At 38.8% G+C, this 19624-nt stretch overlaps 2 protein-coding genes across 2 annotated transcripts; both read left to right on the top strand.

Annotated features, from left to right (window-relative positions):
- The first annotated feature begins 12737 nt into the window (after positions 1 to 12737).
- LOC143261190 (uncharacterized) lies at positions 12738 to 14219 on the top strand. The gene is made up of 4 exons (XM_076527768.1): positions 12738 to 13130; positions 13279 to 13518; positions 13769 to 14125; positions 14181 to 14219. The coding sequence occupies exons 1-4, from the start codon at positions 12738 to 12740 to the stop codon at positions 14217 to 14219; spliced, it is 1029 nt and encodes a 342-aa protein (XP_076383883.1).
- A 20-nt stretch (positions 14220 to 14239) lies between these two features.
- On the top strand, positions 14240 to 16435 carry LOC143261189 (uncharacterized). The gene is made up of 3 exons (XM_076527767.1): positions 14240 to 14470; positions 14654 to 14949; positions 15025 to 16435. The coding sequence occupies exons 1-3, from the start codon at positions 14240 to 14242 to the stop codon at positions 16433 to 16435; spliced, it is 1938 nt and encodes a 645-aa protein (XP_076383882.1).
- The last annotated feature ends 3189 nt before the right edge of the window (positions 16436 to 19624 follow it).

The raw sequence follows: 19624 nt of genomic DNA, 5'->3' as shown, positions 1-19624 counted from the left end.
GATAATACACCCAAACACCGTTAGAACTTGTAATCACTCAGAAATTTGTGAATACTTATTCCCATTATGTATACATGCGTATTAGTGTAACTATAGTTAAGTTAGGACAGTAGTATTGTCAATAAATCGTTACAACGACAAACTAGACCAGCCCTCTTCAAATGTAAATTGAGCGGTGCACTATCAATTTAGTAATTTCGAACGTAACCGTTCAAGGTGGTCGGTATGTTAGTGCACAGCACTAATGTCTTTATGAGACGGACGTGCATAACCGGCTGTTTTTCGAGCCCAGGTTTTTTGAGAAATCGTTTCGGTCCTGATGGCCGGGACTAGTCATAAAGCAGGAAAGGTTCCGAAGGGTCAGCCTGACATTGTTTTATGACGGTCATGCCTGGAGGAGCTTTCCTGTCCTTGCCGGGGCCCTGCGGCCGTCTGCTTTGAGACGGACCAGCTGATTGGCTATTGCCAAAATCGGGCAGGACCAATCGGCGAGTGATGTGGGTGCGTTGGAGGGATGGTGGTCTGCTGCGAGCGAGGGTATTCTCTGATAGAGACTAGAGTTCGGATAGAAGTCGTAGCAACAAGACATCCTGACCAAGGGTGTACTGTAGTCAGGGGCTAAATACAAAATAGCAGGCAGAATCCGGTTCTTTATTTTATACAGTCCACAAATCTATAGCGTCATAATTCATCGCTATTATTGACGACGCTGTGACGCCCCAACACACATGATTTAGCTTCAAGTGCATGCGAAACAAACGAGTTAGCTTCAAATCCAAGCGAAACACATGATTTAGCTTCAATTTCATGCAGAGTAGAAGTCGTAGCTTCAAATGCAGGCGAAACTATCGAGTTAGCTTCAAATCCATGCGAATCACATGATTTATCTTCAAATCAATGCGAAGTAGAAGGCTTATCTTCGAATCCATGCGAAACAAATGGTTCAGCTTCAAATACTTGTGATATACATGATTTAGCTTCAAAAGCAGGGGAAACAAACGAGTTAGCTTCAACTCCATTCGAAGCACACGATGTGGCTTCAAATCAATGCGAAGTAGAAGTCTTATCTTCGAATCCATGCGAAACAAATGGTTTAGCTTCAAATACTTGTGATACACATGATTTATCTTCAAATGCAGGCAAGGAAACGAGTTAGCTTCAAATCAATGCGAAACACATGGTTTAACTTCAAATTCATGCGAAACACATGGTTTAGCTTCAACCACTTGTGATATACATGATTTAAATTCAACTGCATGAGAAACAAACAAGTTAACTTCAAATTCAAGCGAAACACATGATTTAGTTTCAAATAAATGCGCAGTGGAAGCCTTAACTTCAAATACATGAGAAACAAATGATTTATCTTCAGATAATTGCGATATAAGTGATATACCTTCAAATGCATGCGAAACAAACGAATTAGCTTCAAATCCAAGCGAAACACATAATTCAGCTTCAAATACGTTCGAAACACATGGTTTTGCTTAATATTCATGCAAAACAAATGGTTCAGCTTCAAATACTTGTGATATACATGAATTTGCTTCAAATGCAGGCGAAACAAACGAGTAGGCTTCAAAACCAAGCGAAACACGTGATTTAGCTTCAAATCAGTACGAAGTAGAAGGCTTAGTTTCAAATCCATGCGAATCAAATGGTTTAGCTTAAAATACTTGTTTTATACATGATTTAGCATCAACTGCATTGCGAAACAATCGAGTTAGCTTCAAATCCAAGCGAATCACATGATTTAGATTCAAATTCATGCGAAGTAGAAGGCTTAGCTTCAAATCCATGCGAAACGAATGATATAGCTTCAAATACTTGTGATATACATGATTTAGCTTAAATTGCATGCGAAACAAACAAGTTTGCTTCAAATCCAAGCGAAACACATGTTTTAGATTCAAATTCATGCGAAGTAGGAGGCTTAGATTCAAATCCTTGCGATACAAATGGTTTAGCTTCAAATACTTGTTTATACATGATTTAGCTTCAACTGCATGCGAAACAAACGAGTTAGCATCAAATCCATGCGAAACACATGATTTTTCTCCAAATTAAGGCGAAGTGGAAGGCTTAGATTCAAATCCATGCGAATCAAATGGTTTAGCTTCAAATACTTGTGATATACATGACTTGGCTCCAGCTGTATGCGAAACAAACGAGTTAGCTTCAAATCCAAGAGAAACACAAGATTTAGCTTCAAATCAATGCGAAGTAGAAGGCTTAGCATCAAATCCATGCGATACAAATGATTTAGCTTCATATACTAGCGATATAACTGATATAGATTCAAATGCAGGCGAAACAAGCGAGTTAGCTTCAAATCCAAGCGTAACACATGATTTAGCTTCAAATCAATGCGAAGTAGAAGGCTTAGCTTCAAGTCCATGCGAAACAAATGGTTTAACTTCAGATACTTGTGATATACATGATTTACCTTCAAATGCAGACGAAGAAACGAGTTAGCTTCAAATCCATGCGAAACACATGGTTTAGCTTCAAATACTTATGATTTACATGATTTAGCTTCAATTGCATGCGAAACAAACGAATTAGCTTTAAATCCAAGCGAAACACATAATTCAGCTTCAAATACGTTCGAAACACATGGTTTAGCTTAATATTCATGCAAAACAAATGGTTTAGGTTCATAGCTTCACATTCTTGCGAAACAGATGGTTTAGATTCAGATACTTGTGATATACATGATATATCGTCAAATGCAGGCTAAACAAACGAGTTAGCTTCAAATCCATGCGAAACACATGATTTAGCTTCAAATAAATGCGAAGTAGAAGGCTTAGCTTCAAATACATGAGAAACAAATGATTTATCTTCAGATAATTGCGATATATGTGATATAGCTTCAAATGCACGCGAAACAATCGAGTTAGATTCAAATCCATGCGAAATACATGATTTAGTTTCAAAACAATGCGAGGTGGTAGGCTTAGCTTCGCATGCATGAGAAACAAATGTTTTAGCTTCAAATACTTGTGGTATACATGATTTAGCTTCAGCTGCATGCGAAACAAATGAGTACCCTTCAAATCCATGCGAATCACATGATTTAGCTTCAAATCAGAGCGAAGTAGAAGGCTTATCTTCGAAACCATGCGAAACAGATGGTTTAGATTCAGATACTTGTGATAAAGATAATTTAGCTTCAACTGCATGCGAATCAAACGAGTTAGCTTAAAAACCATGCGAAACACATGATTTAGCTTCAAATCAATGCGAAACACATGATTTAGCTCCAAATCAATGCGAAGTAGTAGGCTTAGCATCAAATCCATGCAACACCAACTATTTAGCTTCATATACTTGCGATATAAGTGATATAGCTTCAAGTGCAGGCGAAACAAACAAGTTAGTTTCAAATCCATGCGAAACACATGATTTAGCTTCAAATCAAAGCGAAGTAGAAGGCTCAGCTTCAAATCTGCGCGAAACAAATGATTTACCTTCAAATACTTGCGATATAAATGATTTAGCTTCAAATGCATGCGAAACAAACGAGTTAGCTTCAAATCCATGCGAAACAAACGAGTTAGCTTCAAATCCATGCGAAACTCGTGATTTAGCTTCAAATCAATGTGAAATAGAAGGCTGTTTGTCGAATCCATGCGAAACAAATGTTTTAGCTTCAAATACTTGTGATATACATGATTTAGCTTCAACTGCATGCGAAACAAATGAGTTAGCTTCAATTCCATGCGAAACAAACGAGTTAGCTTCAAATCCATGAGAAACTCATGATGTAGCTTCAAATCATTGCGAAATAGAAGGCTGCTTTTCGAATCCATGCGAAACAAATGGTTTAGCTTCAAATCAACTTGTGATATACATGATTTAGCTTCACTTGCATGCGAAACAAACGTGTTAGCTTTAAATCCATGCGAAACACATGACTCAGCTCCAAATCAATGCGAAGTAGAATGCTTAGCTCCAAATCCATGGGAATCAAATGGTTTAGCTTCAAATACTTGTGATATACATGATTTTGATTCAACTGCATGCGAAACAATCGTGTTAGCTTCAAATCCATGCGAATCAAACGAGTTAGCTTCAAATCCATGCGAAACTCGTGATTTAGCTTCAAATCAATGCGAAATAGAAGGCTGATCTTTGAATCCATGCGAAACAAATGGTTTAGCTTCAAATACTTGTGATATACATGATTTAGCTTCAACTGCATGCGAAACAATCGTGTTAGGTATAAATCCATGCGAAACACATGATTTTGCTCCAAATCAATGCGAAGGAGAAGGCTTAGCTCCAAATCAATGGGAATCAAATGGTTTAGCTTCAAATACTTGTGAAATACATGATTTAGCTTCAACTGCATGCGAAACAAATGAGTTAGCTTCAAATCCGTGCGAAACAAACGAGTTAGCTTCAAATCCATGAGAAACTCATGATGTAGCTTCAAATCAATGCGAAATAGAAGGCTGATTTTCGAATCCATGCGAAAGAAATAGTTTAGCTTCAAATACTTGTGATATACTAGATTTAGCTTCAATAGCATGCGAAACAAACGAGTTAGCTTTAAATCCATGCGATAGAAACGAGTTAGCTTCAATTCCATGAGAAACACATGATTTAACTTCAAATCAATGCGAAGTAGAAGACTGATCTTCGAATCCATGCGAAACAAATGGTTTAGCTTCAAATACTTGTGATATACACGATTGAGCTTCAACTGCATGCGAAATAAACGAGTTAGCTTGAAATCCAAGCGAAACACATGATTTTTTTTCAAACCAATGAGATGTGGAAGGCTTAGCTTCAACATCATGCGAAACAAATGGTTTAGCTTCAAATACTTGTGATATACATGATTTAGCTTCAACTGCATTGGAAACAAACGTGTTAGCTTTAAATCCATGAGAAACACATGATTTAGCTTCAAATCAATGCGAAATAGATGCCTGATTTTCGAATCCATTCAAAACAAATGGATTATCTTCAAATACTTGTGAAATACATGATTTAGCTTCAACTGCATGCGAAACAAACGAGTTAGCTTCAAATCCATGAGAAACACATGATTTAGCTTCAAATCATTGCGAAATAGAAGGCCGTTTTTCAAATCCATACGAAACAAATGGTTTAGCTTCAAATACTTGTGATATACATGATTTAGCTTCAACTGCTTGCGAAACAAACGTGTTAGCTATAAATCCATGCGAAACACATGATTTTGCTCCAAATCAATCCGAAGGAGAAGGCTTAGCTCCAAATCAATGGGAATCAAATGGTTTAGCTTCAAATACTTGTGATATACATGATTTTGATTCAACTGCATGCGAAACAATCGTATTAGCTTCAAATCCATGCGAAACAAACGAGTTAGCTTCAAATCCATGCGAAACTCGTGATTTAGCTTCAAATCAATGGGTCGTAGAATGCTTAGCTTCAAATCCATGCGAAACAAATGGTTTTGCTACAAATACTTGTGATATAAATGATTTGGCTTCAACAGCATCCGAAACAAACGAATTAGCTTCAAATCCAAGCGAAACACATGCATTAGCTTCAAATCAATGCGAACTAGAAGCCTTAGCTTCAAATCCATGCGAAACGAATGATTGAACTTCAAATACTTGCGAATATAAGAGATATAGCTTCGAATTGAAGCAAAACAAACGATATAGATTCAGATTCATGCGAAACACATGATTTCGCTTCAAATCAATGCGAAGTAGAAGACTTAGTTTCAAATCCAAGCGAAAAACATGATTTAGCTTCAAATCAATGCGAAGTAGAAGGCTTAGCTTCAACATCATGCGAAACAAATGGTTTAGCTTAAAATACTTGTGATATACATGATTTAGCTTCAACTGCATTGGAAACAAACGTGTTAGCTTTAAATCCATGAGAAACACATGATTTAGCTTCAACTGCATGCGAAACAAACGAGTTAGCTTCAAATCCATGAGAAACACATGATTTAGCTTCAAATCATTGCGAAATAGAAGGCCGTTTTTCAAATCCATACGAAACAAATGGTTTAGCTTCAAATACTTGTGATATACATGATTTAGCTTCAACTGCTTGCGAAACAAACGTGTTAGCTATAAATCCATGCGAAACTCGTGATTTAGCTTCAAATCAATGCGAAATAGAAGGCTGATCTTTGAATCCATGCGAAACAAATGGTTTAGCTTCAAATACTTGTGATATACATGATTTAGCTTCAACTGCATGCGAAACAATCGTGTTAGGTATAAATCCATGCGAAACACATGATTTTGCTCCAAATCAATGCGAAGGAGAAGGCTTAGCTCCAAATCAATGGGAATCAAATGGTTTAGCTTCAAATACTTGTGAAATACATGATTTAGCTTCAACTGCATGCGAAACAAATGAGTTAGCTTCAAATCCGTGCGAAACAAACGAGTTAGCTTCAAATCCATGAGAAACTCATGATGTAGCTTCAAATCAATGCGAAATAGAAGGCTGATTTTCGAATCCATGCGAAAGAAATAGTTTAGCTTCAAATACTTGTGATATACTAGATTTAGCTTCAATAGCATGCGAAACAAACGAGTTAGCTTTAAATCCATGCGATAGAAACGAGTTAGCTTCAATTCCATGAGAAACACGTGATTTAACTTCAAATCAATGCGAAGTAGAAGACTGATCTTCGAATCCATGCGAAACAAATGGTTTAGCTTCAAATACTTGTGATATACACGATTGAGCTTCAACTGCATGCGAAATAAACGAGTTAGCTTGAAATCCAAGCGAAACACATGATTTTTTTTCAAATCAATGAGATGTGGAAGGCTTAGCTTCAACATCATGCGAAACAAATGGTTTAGCTTCAAATACTTGTGATATACATGATTTAGCTTCAACTGCATTGGAAACAAACGTGTTAGCTTTAAATCCATGAGAAACACATGATTTAGCTTCAAATCAATGCGAAATAGATGCCTGATTTTCGAATCCATTCAAAACAAATGGATTATCTTCAAATACTTGTGAAATACATGATTTAGCTTCAACTGCATGCGAAACAAACGAGTTAGCTTCAAATCCATGAGAAACACATGATTTAGCTTCAAATCATTGCGAAATAGAAGGCCGTTTTTCAAATCCATACGAAACAAATGGTTTAGCTTCAAATACTTGTGATATACATGATTTAGCTTCAACTGCTTGCGAAACAAACGTGTTAGCTATAAATCCATGCGAAACACATGATTTTGCTCCAAATCAATCCGAAGGAGAAGGCTTAGCTCCAAATCAATCGGAATCAAATGGTTTAGCTTCAAATACTTGTGATATACATGATTTTGATTCAACTGCATGCGAAACAATCGTATTAGCTTCAAATCCATGCGAAACAAAAGAGTTAGATTCAAATCCATGCGAAACTAACGATTTAGCTTCAAATCAATGCGAAATAGAAGTCTGATTTTCGAATCCATGCGAAACAAATGGTTTAGCTTCTAATACTTGTGATATACTAGATTTAGCTTCAACAGCATGTGAAACAAACGAGTTAGCTTTAAATCCATGCGATAGAAACGAGTTAGCTTCAAATCCATGCGAAACTCATGATTTATCTTCAAACCAATGCGAAATAGAAGGCTTAGCTTCAAAACCAATGCGAAACAAATGGTTTAGCTTCAAATACTTGTGATATACATGATTGAGCTTCAACTGCATGCGACACAAACGAGTTAGCTTCAAATCCAAGAGAAACACATGATTTATAATTCAAATCAATGCGAAGTAGAAGGCTTAACTTCAAATCCATGCGAAACGAATGATTTAGCTTCAAATACTTGCGAAATAGAAGGCTGATATTCGAAACCATGCGAAACAAATGGTTTAGCTTCAAATACTTGTGATATACATGATTGAGCTTCAACAGCATGCGAAATAAACATGTTAGCTTCAAATCCATGCGAAATACATGATTTAGCTTCAACTCCATGCGAAATAGAAGGCTTAGCTTCAACACCAATGCGAAACAAATGGTTTAGCTTCAAATACTTGTGATATACATGATTGAGCTTCAACTGCATGCGAAACAAATGAGTAAGCTTCAAATCCATGCGAAACAAAAGAGTTAGATTCAAATCCATGCGAAACTCACGATTTAGCATCAAATCAATGCGAAATAGAAGTCTGATTTTGGAATCCATGCGAAACAAATGGTTTAGCTTCAAATACTTGTGATATACTAGATTTAGATTCAACAGCATGTGAAACAAACGAGTTAGCTTTAAATCCATGCGATAGAAACGAGTTAGCTTCAAATCCATAAGAAACACATGATATAGCTTCAAATCATTGCGAAATGGAAGGCTGATATTAGAATCCATGCGAAACAAATGGTTTAGATTCTAATACTTGTGATATACATGATTGAGCTTCAACTGCATGCGAAACAAACGAGTTAACTTCAAATCCAAGAGAAACACATGATTTATAATTCAAATCAATGCGAAGTAGAAGGCTTAACTTCAAATCCATGCGAAACGAATGATTTAGCTTCAAATACTTGCGAAATAGAAGGCTGATATTCGAATCCATGCGAAACAAATGGTTTAGCTTCAAATACTTGTGATATACATGATTGAGCTTCAACAGCATGCGAAACAAACGAGTTAGCTTCAAATCCATGCGAAACTCATGATTTATCTTCAAATCAATGCGAAATAGAAGGCTTAGCTTCAAAACCAAAGCGAAACAAATGGTTTAGCTTCAAATACTTGTGATATACATGATTGAGCTTCAACTGCATGCGAAACAAATGAGTATGCTTCAAATCCATACGAAACAAAAGAGTTAGATTCAAATCCATGCGAAACTCACGATTTAGCTTCAAATCAATGCGAAATAGAAGTCTGATTTTGGAATCCATGCGAAACAAATGGTTTAGCTTCAAATACTTGTGATTTATATGATTTAGCTTCGACTGCATGTGAAGCAAACGAGTTAGCTTCAAATCCAAGAGAAACACATGATTTAGCTTCAAATCAATGCGAAGTAGAAGGTTTAGTATGAAATCCATGCGATACAAATAATTTAGCTTCATGTACTTGCGCTATAACTGATATAGATTCAAATGCAGGCGAAACAAACGAGTTAGCTTTAAATCCAAGCGTAACACATGATTTAGCTTCAAATCAATGCGAAGTAGAAGGCTTAGCTTCAAATCCATGCGAAACAAATGGTTTAGCTTCAAATACTTGTGATACACATGATTTATCTTCAACTGCAGGCGAAAAAAACGAGTTAGCTTCAAATCAATGCGAAACACATGGTTTAACTTCAAATTCATGCGAAACACATGGTTTAGCTTCAACTACTTGTGATATACGTGATTTAACTTCAACTGCATGAGAAACAAACGAGTTAACTTCAAATTCAAGCGAAACACATGATTTAGCTTCAAATAAATGTGCAGTGGAATCCTTAACTTCAAATACATGCGAAACAAATGATTTATCTTCAGATAATTGCGATATAAGTGATATACCTTCAAATGCAGGCGAAACAAACGAGTTAGCTTGAAATCCAAGCGAAACACCTGATTTAGTTCAAATTCATGCGATGTAGAAAGATAAGCTTCAAACCCATGCGAAACTAATGGTTTAGCTTCAAATACTTTTTTATACATGATTTAGCTTCAACTGCATGCGAAACAAACGAGTTAGCATCAAATCCATGCGTAACACATGATTTAGCTTCAAATCAATACGAAGTAGAAGGCTTAGGTTTCTAATCGATGCGAAACAAATAGTTTAGCTTCAAATACTTGTGATATACATGATTTAGCTTCAACTGCATGCGTAACATATGAGTTAGCTTCAAATCCAAGCGGAACACATGATTTAGCTTCAAATTCTTGCGAATCACATGGTTTAGATTCAAATCCTTGCGATACAAATGGTTTAGCTTCAAATACTTGTGATTTATATGATTTAGCTTCGACTGCATGTGAAGCAAACGAGTTAGCTTCAAATCCATGCGAAACACATGGTTTAGCTTCAAATCAATGCGAAGTAAAAGGCTTATCTTCAAATCCATGCGTAACAAATGGTTTTGCTTCAAATACTTGTGATATACATGATTTAGCTTCAACTGCATACCAAAAAAACGAGAGAGGTTCAAATCCATGCGAAACTCATGATGTATCTTCAAATCAATGCGAAGTAGTAGGCTTAGCTACAAATACAAGAGAAACAAATCATTTATCTTCAGATAATTGCGATATATGTGATATAGCTTCAAATGCACGCGAAACAATCGAGTTAGATTCAAATCCATGCTAAATACATGATTTAGTTTCAAATCAATGCGAAGTAGAAGGCTTAGCTTCACATCAATGCGAAACGAATGGTTATCTTCAAATACTTCTGATACAAATTGTTAGTGCACAGCTCTAATGTCTTTATGAGACGGACGTGCATAACCGGCTGTTTTTTGAGCCCAGGTTTTTTGAGAAATCGTTTCGGTCCCGATGGCCGGGACTAGTCATAAAGCAGGAAAGGTTCCGAAGGGTCAGCCTGACATTGTTTTATGACGGTCATGCCTGGAGGAGCTTTCCTGTCCTTGCCGGGGCCCTGCGGCCGTCTGCTTTGAGACGGACCAGCTGATTGGCTATTGCCAAAATCGGGCAGGACCAATCGGCGAGTGATGTGGGTGCGTTGGAGGGATGGTCTGCTGCGAGCGAGGGTATTCTCTGATAGAGACTAGAGTTCGGATAGAAGTCGTAGCAACAAGACATCCTGACCAAGGGTGTACTGTAGTCAGGGGCTAAATACAAAATAGCAGGCAGAATCCGGTTCTTTATTTTATACAGTCCACAAATCTATAGCGTCATAATTCGTCGCTATTATTGACGACGCTATGACGCCCCAACATTTGGTCCTTCGAGCCGGATAGTTGCGGATCGAAACTTTAGTCCTTGGGTTTTCTCAAGCTGGTATTCGGCCTCTGTTTTCAACTGGTGATCTTTGAGGAAGATTTCATCAAGCACGTTACAAGCTACGCCTCTTGGATATTTTGGAGACCACGAAGCTGCCGTTCAGACACGGACATCCTCGTTGACGGAACAGTGGGACTCTCCGAAGGATACAACTCTCGCATGGTCAAGAAGTCTACGATTAGTCAACTACGCTAACAAGGCTCGTTTCTAGGAAATCTCAAATCATCGTTGAGATTTCATCAAGAACGTCACAACCTACGCCTTTTGGATATTTTGGAGACCACGAAGCTGCCGTTCAGACACGGACATCCTCGTTGACGGAACAGCAACACCAAGGCTCCTTTCTACGAAACCTGAAATCATCATTGAGTGAGTAAACGAATCATCTTCCACTCCCAATTTCCTTCCTGTCGTATTCTACTTCCATTAAAATGGCATCTGAAAGTAGTGAATCACAAGTTTTGAAAAACTTGAAAAGGAAGCGTGCTACCATTAAGTCGCAAGTAACGCGTTTAGGAGCGCGCGTTGAAACTGCGGAAGGTTCAACGCTCAACTCGCTCGAAACCCTCACCACTAGATTAGATCAGCTTCTTAGTGCGTATGAGGACACACAATTTGAGATAGAAGGCGAAGATGTTTCCTCAGATCATGACGCGGAGAGAGACGCCTTTGAGAAGCATCACGCTACCATCATGAATTCAATAAATTTACGCAAAAATTCATTGAGAAACACGCATAGACCCAATCTCGCAATTAGGAATTCAACAGAATCTCCAAATACTATAAAGGTGACACAAGCTAGCTCTTTACTGCCACAAATTCAAATTAGGCCATTCGACGGCAACCCATTAGAATGGAACAGCTTTCGCGATACATTTGATTCGCTGGTCCACCAGAACGAAGATCTACCGGCCGTACAGAAATTCCACTTACTTAAAAACGCCTTACGTGGAGAAATAGCGTCGGTGATCACCTCGTTGACTGCATCAGAGGAGAATTATATAGTTGCTTGGGAATTATTACAAAAGCGTTGCAACAAACGTCGGCAAATTGTGTATGCACATTTAAAGTCTTTGTTGGAATTACAAGACGTTAAGGTAGATTCCCCGGACAGACTGCGCAACATTGGAGCACATTTTTAGTTTATCTAATCAGTAACAAGTTAGATAGGAATACTCGCAGAGCTTGGGATCGCACGTTAGAAAATCACGAGTTGCCGCAATTTGGACAGCTAGTCGAATTTATAAATAAACATGCGCGCGGAGACGAACGGGACAATAGCTTTGCTCGCCCGAATCAGCAAACCCAAATAGTAACGCGTTCACGCGAAAAACAACGCCATTTAGGGCAAACTTTCGTAACCACCAATTCGCGAATTGCGTGCAAAATTTGCAAAGGAGAACATTTTGTTTCAAGCTGTCCGAAACTTTTAGAAGATCGCTTAGACATCATCAAAAGGGGAAAATTATGCATCAATTGCTTGCGGAGCGGCCACACAGTCGCCTATTGTAGATACACTAACTGCAAAAAGTGTGGTAAAAAACATCATACTCTTCTACATATTGCGGAAAGGGAAACTAATAGTCAATCAGAGATTGAGAGACCCACCTCCCCATCATCCATGCCACAAACTTTGAGATCCTTTGCCGTTAATAGTCGCAACGAAGTATTATTAGGGACAGCGATCGTTACCTTTGTAACTCGCGATAAGAGTGAACACGATTGTCGTGTGCTGTTAGACAGCGGTTCACAAACAAATTTCATAACCGAAAGAATGGCCGATAAGTTACAATTGAGAAAACGGGAAATAGATTCTTCGGTAGGTGGAATTGCCAATGTCGAGACCCGCGTCAAATATCTGGTCAATGCCGTAATTAAATCACGCACCACCCAATTTAATGATACGGTAACTTTAGTGACGCTTCCTTCCATCACTGGAATGCTACCTTCGCGCCAGGTAAAACGTACCGAAATTGATATTCCGACCGAAATAACGTTAGCTGATCCTGAGTTCAATATTCCGGGCCCAATAGATGCAATTCTCGGGAATCAACTGTTTTTCACACTTTTATGTTTGGGACGAATCAAACTTTGTGCACAAAATATTATCATTCAAGAAACATTAGTAGGTTGGATAGTCACGGGAGCTACAACCAAACAAGAACAAGTAGCAAAGGGAAAACCCTCAAGATCACTGCACGCATCCTCCTTAGACAATGCGCTAACAAAGTTTTGGGAGATAGAAGAAATAGCAGAGCGCAAAAATTTATCTAGCGAAGAACAGGCATGTGAAAATCACTTCGTTGAAAATACAGTTCGCGATGTACATGGACGCTATATCGTGCGCTTGCCATTTAACGATATTCAAGAGATTTTATTCACTCGAACGCAAATTCTGCAAAGACCCTGATCTTCTTATACATTACAAACAATTCCTGTCAGAATATCTAGCATTAGGCCACATGACAGAAGTCAGTGATGCACGAGATGGCAAGGAGTTTTACTTACCGCACCACGCGGTAATAAAGGAGTGCAGCTTCACTACTAAGGTCAGGGTAGTTTTCGATGCCTCGGCTAAATCCTCATCGGGCGTATCCTTAAATGACGCACTTTTGGTCGGTCCCACCATTCAAGATAACTTATGGGCAATTTTACTACGATTTCGCTTTCACATGTTCGTCCTGACAGCAGACATAGAAAAAATGTTTAGGCAGATTAAAATGCATCCCGATGATGCGAAATTTCAAAAAATATTATGGCGCGATTCGAAGGAAGAGTCAATCAAAACGTTCCAATTAAATACAGGTCACGTATGGAACCGCTTCGGCTCCTTTTTTAGCGGTACGATGTCTACAGCAACTAGCCGAAGATGAACAGATCAGATTTCCGAATGCGTCGCGAACCTTTAAAGAAGATTTCTATGTCGATGATTTGCTCACCGGCGCATCTACCTTCAATGAAGCAATCAACTTACGCAATGAGTTGATTGATTTAGCTAGAAATGGGGGCTTCCATCTACGTCAATGGGCCTCAAATAACCATAAGTTGATTAGCGATTTAAAGGACCATGACGATCGACAAGCGATATGCTTAGATCTCAGTCAGACAAAGAAAACTCTGGGAGTTTTCTGGAATCCATCCAGTGATTCCGTAACTTACGCGGTAAACTCCTTTAGCGAAACTAGACTCACTAAGCGAATAGTTTTATCTCAAATAGCGCAATTATTCGACCCCCTTGGACTTCTCGGTCCCGTGATTATACGGGCAAAAATAATTATGCAAGACATTTGGAAGTCGAAAGTCACTTGGGATCAACCAATTCCGCAGGATATAGCCAAGGTGTGGTTAGAAACCAGAAATGAACTGGCTCAATTAGACAATTTTTCGTGCCCTCGGAGGGTAATGTTAGAAACCTCACGAGAAATACAACTCCACGGCTACTGCGATGCTAGTGAAAGGGCCTACGGCGCTTGCATATACATTCGTACCCTAGACCACTCAGGTAGGGTACGGGTCTCTCTATTATGCGCAAAATCCAAAGTAGCCCCTCTTAAAATCCTATCATTACCGCGGTTAGAGCTTTGCGCGGCTAGGTTATTAACGCGATTGAATAAGGAGGTAGCGAAGGCGTTGACCAATATAACTTTTGACGCGATTAGGTTTTGGTCAGATTCAATTATTGTGTTGCAGTGGATTAGGACAGCTCCACATTTGCTGAAAACCTTTGTAGCCAATAGAGTCAGCGAAATTCAAACAGACTCGGACCCACGTAACTGGATGCACGTATCAGGACGTGATAATCCAGCAGATTATATTTCTCGCGGACAATTGGCATCCACATTTATGAATAATAAGGTATGGCTAAACGATCCTGCGTGGCTCTCCCTAGACGAATGCTTTTGGCCACAATTGGACATTCCGCAAAGAGAAATTCTCGAGCGAAAAACCACAATAACGTTCCTTGCACGAGAAGGGACGAATGACCTGTTAACGCGATACTCTTCCATTGCGCGACTTAATAGAATTGTAGCTTACACACTACGATTCATTCACAATTGTAGATCGAAAAACAGACTTACGGGAAATTTATCAACTACAGAAATTCGCAAGGCGCATTTAGTTATCATTAAACAAGCCCAGTTAGAGGCATTTCCGATAGAAATAAACTGTTTGGAACGAAAAACAGCTATGCCCAAAGGGAGCAGAATATTAAATTTAAATCCATTCCTCGATCAGGATAAGCTTCTACGAGTAGGAGGTCGGCTAAGACATGCCCCATTAAGTTACTGTCAAAAACACCCATTGATATTACCCCATAGGCACCATATTACAAATTTGATAATTGAAAGCGAGCACCTACGTCACTGGCACGCAGGCACACAGGCAACTCTTAATGCGGTCCGACAAATTTATTGGCCAATAGATGGAATGAGAGCCATAAAGATCGTCATACACAAATGTATAAGGTGTTTTAGAGTAAAACCAAAGGTCCCAGTATATATAATGGGCGACTTACCCAAGAACAGAGTCACCAGGGCACGACCGTTTCAAAACGTAGGCGTGGATCATTGTGGTCCATTTTTTATAAAGGAAAAAAAGGTTAGTAATCGTTGCAAAATCAAGACGTATGTAGCGATTTTTGTATGCTTCGTGACCAAGGCCGTTCATCTAGAACTTACATCGGACCTTACCACTGAATCTTGCTTAGGAGCATTCAAGCGATTCTATGCCAGAAGAGGAAAGGCCACGAACATTTACTCCGACAACGGCACTAATTTCGTCGGCGCCAAAAACGAAATTACAGAAGTTCAAAGATTTCTCAGCTCCAACGAGCACAATAGTAAAATTAATCGTTTTTTATCGGACCAGGGAATTAATTGGCACTTCTCTCCGCCTCGGACTCCACACTTTGGTGGATTATGGGAGGCCGCCGTAAAGTCTTTTAAAGGACATCTGTACAAAACTATAGGAAACGAGCTGTTCACATTCGAGCAACTGAACACCTATATTATCGAAGTAGAAGCCATATTGAATTCCTGTCCCCTAACTCCCCTCTCCTCAGATCCGAACGATATTACTGCTTTATCACCCAGTCACTTCCTAATAGGTGATTCGTTAATGCAACTCCCTGAGTACGATTTGCGAGACACACCCGTTAACAAACTTTCGTCATGGCAACACATCCAGCGAGTGAAACAACACTTCTGGAATCGGTGGAGTAATGAATATTTACAGACGCTGCACACCAGAAACAAATGGCATATCCCGAATGACACCCAGCACAAGAAGGGTACATTGGTGATCATCCGGGAAGACAACACACCTCCGTTAACCTGGAAACTAGGACGGATCATTGACATTTGTCCAGGCCGGGACAAAATAGTGAGAGTCGCGACTGTCAAGACGGCCCAGGGGACCTACCAGCGGGCCATTAAAAAATTGTCCCCACTTCCCATTGATGACCCGGAATAAGATAATACACCCAAACACCGTTAGAACTTGTAATCACTCAGAAATTTGTGAATACTTATTCCCATTATGTATACATGCGTATTAGTGTAACTAGAGTTAAGTTAGGACAGTAGTATTGTCAATAAATCGTTACAACGACAAACTAGACCAGCCCTCTTCAAATGTAAATTGAGCGGTGCACTATCAATTTAGTAATTTCGAACGTAACCGTTCAAGGTGGTCGGTATGTTAGTGCACAGCACTAATGTCTTTATGAGACGGACGTGCATAACCGGCTGTTTTTCGAGCCCAGGTTTTTTGAGAAATCGTTTCGGTCCTGATGGCCGGGACTAGTCATAAAGCAGGAAAGGTTCCGAAGGGTCAGCCTGACATTGTTTTATGACGGTCATGCCTGGAGGAGCTTTCCTGTCCTTGCCGGGGCCCTGCGGCCGTCTGCTTTGAGACGGACCAGCTGATTGGCTATTGCCAAAATCGGGCAGGACCAATCGGCGAGTGATGTGGGTGCGTTGGAGGGATGGTGGTCTGCTGCGAGCGAGGGTATTCTCTGATAGAGACTAGAGTTCGGATAGAAGTCGTAGCAACAAGACATCCTGACCAAGGGTGTACTGTAGTCAGGGGCTAAATACAAAATAGCAGGCAGAATCCGGTTCTTTATTTTATACAGTCCACAAATCTATAGCGTCATAATTCATCGCTATTATTGACGACGCTGTGACGCCCCAACACACATGATTTAGCTTCAAGTGCATGCGAAACAAACGAGTTAGCTTCAAATCCAAGCGAAACACATGATTTAGCTTCAATTTCATGCAGAGTAGAAGTCGTAGCTTCAAATGCAGGCGAAACTATCGAGTTAGCTTCAAATCCATGCGAATCACATGATTTATCTTCAAATCAATGCGAAGTAGAAGGCTTATCTTCGAATCCATGCGAAACAAATGGTTCAGCTTCAAATACCTACGATATACATGATTTAGATACAACTGCATGCCAATAAACGAGTTATCTTCAAAATAAGCTTCAAAGTAGAAGGCTTAGATTCAAATCAACGCGAAACAAATGGTTTAGCTTCAAATGAATGCGAAGTAGAAGGATTAGTTTCCAATCCATGCGAATCTATTGGTTTAGCTTCGAATACTTGTGATATACATGATTTAGCTTCAACTGCATGGGATACAAATGAGTTAGCTTCAAATCCAAGCGAAACACATGATCTAGCTTTAAGTCAGTGCGAAGTAGAAGGCATAGTTTCTAATCCATGCCAATCAAATGGTTTAGCTTCAAATACCTACGATATACATGATTTAACTTCAACTGCATGCGAAACAGACGTGTTAACTTCAAATTCAAGCGAAACACATGATTCAGTTTCAAATCAATGTGAAATAGAAGGCATAGTTTCTAATCCATGCGAATCAAATGGTTTAGCTTGAAATACTTGTGATATACATGATTTAGCTTCAACTGCATGCGAAACAAACGATTTAGCATCAAATCCAAGCGAATCACTTGATTTAGATTCAAATCAATGCGAAGTTGACGGCTTAGCTTCAAATCCATGCGAAACAAATGGTTTATCTTCAAATACTTGTGATATACATGATTTAGCTTCAACTGCATGCGAAACAAACGATTTAGCTTCAAATCCAAGCGAAACACATGATTTAGCTTCAAATTCTTGCGAATCACATGGTTTAGCTTCAAATCCTTGAGATACAAATGGTGTAGCTTCAAATACTTGTGATATATATAATTTACCTTCGACTGCATGTGAAGCAAACGAGTTAGCTTCAAATCCATACGAAACACATGATTTAGATTCAAATCAATGCCAAGTAGAAGGTTTAGCATCAAATCCATGCGAAACGAATAGTTTAGCTTCAAATCGATGCGAAGTAAAAGCCTCATCTTCAAATCCATGCGAAACAAATGGTTTAGCTTCAAATACTTATGATATACATGATTTAGCTTCAAGTGCATGCCAAAAAAACGAGTGAGGTCCAAATCCATGCGATTCACATGATTTAGCTTCGAATCAATGCGAAATAGAAGGCTTAGCTTCAGATCAATGCGACGTAGAAGGCTTATCATCAAATAAATGTGAAACAAATGGTTTATCTTCAAATACTTGTGATATACATGATTTAGCTTCAACTGCTTGCGAAACAAACAAGTTAGCTTCAAATCCAAGAGAAACACATGATTTAACTTCAAATCAATGCGGAGTTGAAGGCTTTGCTTCAAATTCATGCGAAGCGAATGGTTTAAGTTCAAATACTTGTGATATACATGATTTATCTTCAAATACAGGCGAAAAAAACGAGTTAGCTTCAAATCCATGCTAGACATATGATTTAGCTTCAAATCAATGCGAAGTATAAGCCTTAGCTTCATATCAATGCGAAACAAATGGTTTAGCATCAAATACTTGTGATATACATGATTTAGGTTCAACTTCATGCGAAACGAAAGAGTTATCTTGAAATCCATGCGAAACACATGATTTAGCTTCAAGTGAATGCGAACTTGAAGGCATAGCTTTAAATCCGTGCGAATCAAACGGTTTAGCTTCAAATACTTGTGATATACATGATTTATCTTCAAATGCAGGCGAAACAATAGAGATAGCTTCAAATCCATGCGAAACACATGATTTAGAATCAAACCAATGCGAAGTAGATGGCATAGCTTCAAATCCATGCGACACAAATGATTTAGATTCAAATTCTTGCGATATATGTGATATAGCTTCAAATGCAGGCGAAACAAACGAGTTAGCTTCAAAACCAAGCGAAACACATGATTTAGCTGCAAATCAATGCGAAGTAGATGGCTTAGCTTCAAATACATGAGAAACAAATGATTTATCTTCAGATAATTGCGATATAAGTGATGTAGCTTCAAATGCAGGTGAAACAATCGAGTTAGCTTCAAATCAATGCGAAGTAGGAGGCTTATCTTCAAATCCATGCGAAATAAATGGTTTAGCTTCAAATACTTGTGCTATACATGACTTATCTTCGAATGCAGGCGAAACAAAAGAGTTAGCTTCAAATCCAAGCGAAACACAGGATTTATCTTCAAATCAATGCGGAGTTGAAGGCTTTGCTTCAAATCCATGCGAAGCGAATGGTTTAGCTTCAAATACTTGTGATATACATGATTTATCTTCAAATACAGGCGAAAAAA

Source organism: Megalopta genalis, unplaced genomic scaffold, assembly GCF_051020955.1.
Source record: "Megalopta genalis isolate 19385.01 unplaced genomic scaffold, iyMegGena1_principal scaffold0039, whole genome shotgun sequence".
Taxonomy (NCBI): domain Eukaryota; kingdom Metazoa; phylum Arthropoda; class Insecta; order Hymenoptera; family Halictidae; genus Megalopta; species Megalopta genalis.
Note: the sequence above shows the minus strand (reverse complement) of the source record. Positions and strands in the feature narration are given on the sequence as shown.

Bases quoted from the DNA above. Each gene is read 5' to 3' on its own strand.
- LOC143261190 (XM_076527768.1), top strand. From the start codon at position 12,738: ATGGCCGATAAGTTACAATTGAGAAAACGGGAAATAGATTCTTCGGTA. The intron at 13,519-13,768 runs GTAGTTTTCGAT...AATTAAATACAG, and splicing joins GCTTCACTACTAAGGTCAGG to GTCACGTATGGAACCGCTTC. The intron at 14,126-14,180 runs GTAAACTCCTTT...TATCTCAAATAG, and splicing joins GTGATTCCGTAACTTACGCG to CGCAATTATTCGACCCCCTT.
- LOC143261189 (XM_076527767.1), top strand. From the start codon at position 14,240: ATGCAAGACATTTGGAAGTCGAAAGTCACTTGGGATCAACCAATTCCG. The intron at 14,471-14,653 runs GTACGGGTCTCT...ATTGTGTTGCAG, and splicing joins CCCTAGACCACTCAGGTAGG to TGGATTAGGACAGCTCCACA. The intron at 14,950-15,024 runs GTTAACGCGATA...TCACAATTGTAG, and splicing joins CGAGAAGGGACGAATGACCT to ATCGAAAAACAGACTTACGG.